General features: G+C 33.2%; 1 protein-coding gene across 1 annotated transcript; it reads right to left on the bottom strand.

The window, feature by feature from the left end:
* Positions 1 to 369: 369 nt before the first annotated feature.
* Positions 370 to 1,674, bottom strand: LOC134232462 (complement C1q tumor necrosis factor-related protein 3-like). Its single transcript, XM_062714424.1, has 2 exons — positions 1,435 to 1,674; positions 370 to 823 (listed from the first exon to the last, which is right to left on the bottom strand). Exons 1-2 carry the CDS (start codon positions 1,664 to 1,666, stop codon positions 414 to 416), a joined length of 642 nt encoding a protein of 213 aa, XP_062570408.1. The 5' UTR covers positions 1,667 to 1,674; the 3' UTR covers positions 370 to 413.
* Positions 1,675 to 2,054: the final 380 nt, after the last annotated feature.

The following is a 2,054-nucleotide window of genomic DNA, read 5'->3' as shown; positions in this document are numbered from 1 at the left end:
TGCACAAAGGGTTTCGAAAATAATGACAAATGTTTTCTAAAATGTTTTTGTCTTTTGTTTCTCCTGACCTCATGATCTGCATTGCATTGTCCTTGTATATGCAATATTTCCTATTTATTTTAATAGTATATATGTTGTGATCATTTCCTCTCGACAAGAAAAAAAATGAGTTTCATAAGTCTAATTAATGAATGAATAAAAACAATCTGTAACGATCCCCCATCCTAAATTACAGTTTGTACCGATGTTTTATACCTTGACACGTACATGTACAATACGTCTGCATTGTTTTGAAACAATCAGTTTTCTTACTTTTAGTTGCTTCACAGAGAGCGTTGTTCCTGACCAGAAATAAGATATCGTTTGCCATGTACGAATTTATTAAAATATTTCGAATTACATGTATAACTGCTTCAGTTGATTAGAAATCCCGAGAAGTGCGAACGATAGCCTCCCGCAATGTAGGAAAACCCAGTACCAATGGTAATGATGGACAGTTTTACTTTGTCCCCTTTTGAAAGATCTATCAAGGTATTTTCTGATCTTTTGATCCATACACCTTCAGTGCCGATGAATAAGTACCCGATCATTTTTCCGTTCTTTATTATCTGCATCCTTATGTAGTCAGAGCCCTTAGAGCCGGATGGGGTTGGAAGTCCAAATGTGACCATGAAGAAGTATGACCCAGATACGGGGGCGGTAAAGATACCAGTCTTGCCGTTGTAGGCTCCTCCCTTATTTGTGAGAACGTTGCTAAAAATTAGAGTCCCTTTGACGACTTTCACATTGCCTGAAGGGTTCGCCATAAATGAGACATGATGAGCTGAAATGACAATGTTAGAATTATCATGTGAAGTTTTTCTTTTGATTTAATTTGTTTTTTGGCTTACCCGAGCCGAAGGCTTAATTGATTTTTTTAAAAAAAAGAATTAATTGATTTTTTCCAATATTCTAGAACCATTGAAAAATAAAAGTATATGTATAGCAGAATATCATAATAGCTAACATAATTTAAGATAACATTTTCATATATACCTTTTTAGCATTAAGGAAAGAATAAACCCAGCAATCTTACAAGAGAAAATTGTAAGGGTACACTTACGCATTAAACTTTACTATTCCACCTGCGAATTTATTCTCCAGACGCTAGGACAATTTTAGATAAAGGTATTTTATAACAATGTCTTGAAAAACCAATGACAATGATTTTCCATGACAAATCTTTATTTTAAAGCAATGTTAATTTAAGTGAGTTTTTCTGATCAAATTCTGTCTGTTGTTTGTCGTTGTCGTAAACATTTCATCTTCTACTGAATAACTGAGCCAATTTTAACCAAAGTTTATTCACCATATGTTAGATTTTGATCACTTACTTATACATTGAAAAATATTTATTTTCACAAAGACCTGGCAACGAAAGATATCCTAACTTACTTTTTCTATTTAGAGAGCGCTCAATGGATTCAACTTTAGATTCCAAATGCGTATATCTTTCCTTCGTACACGTGTCATATTCCGTTAGGTGTAGTCCACATGCGTTGTTGCTGTTTTGGGCTGACTTCATACAGATGTTGTAGTATTCTAAGTTCTTCTTGCAAGGACAACTGCATAATGCAATCGCTACCAAAGACAGACAAATGTTTAGGGAAATCGTTATCTGAAACATTGCGGGGATAAGATGAATTATTCTATTTCCATTTTTAATATTTATATATCTGTAACTTTACGTGGGTTGCAAATGGAAATTATAAATGTTCATGTGTAAATATTGAAACCTGATACCCAGTGCGCCATATGCTACATCTCAATAACAAAAGTAATGAAATAGCCATCAAGTAGGCCTATCAAAGAGTTTAAAAAAGTTTTATACAAACACAGTCTGAGAAACAATGCAATAAAATTTCCTGATAAGAATTAAAAAAAATAATTAAAAACCAAATAATTTCAAAAGTTAATTTCCTATTGGATTAAAGGCGTTTTTGTGGCAAATTGCAGTATTGGCATGGTCAGTGTTCACAAGAACATGTATTGCCGTATGAAAAATTTGAAAACAA

Source organism: Saccostrea cucullata, unplaced genomic scaffold, assembly GCF_032062105.1.
Source record: "Saccostrea cucullata isolate Sc308-1 unplaced genomic scaffold, CSIRO_AGI_Scuc_v1 ctg4275, whole genome shotgun sequence".
Classification (NCBI taxonomy): Eukaryota; Metazoa; Mollusca; class Bivalvia; order Ostreida; family Ostreidae; genus Saccostrea; species Saccostrea cuccullata.
This window is presented reverse-complemented; position numbering and strand designations above follow the sequence as displayed.

Coding starts and splice junctions, on each gene's coding strand:
- LOC134232462 (XM_062714424.1), bottom strand. CDS start 1,666: ATGTTTCAGATAACGATTTCCCTAAACATTTGTCTGTCTTTGGTAGCG. Junction 824..1,434: donor GCGCTCTCTAAATAGAAAAA/GTAAGTTAGGAT, acceptor TTGTCATTTCAG/CTCATCATGTCTCATTTATG.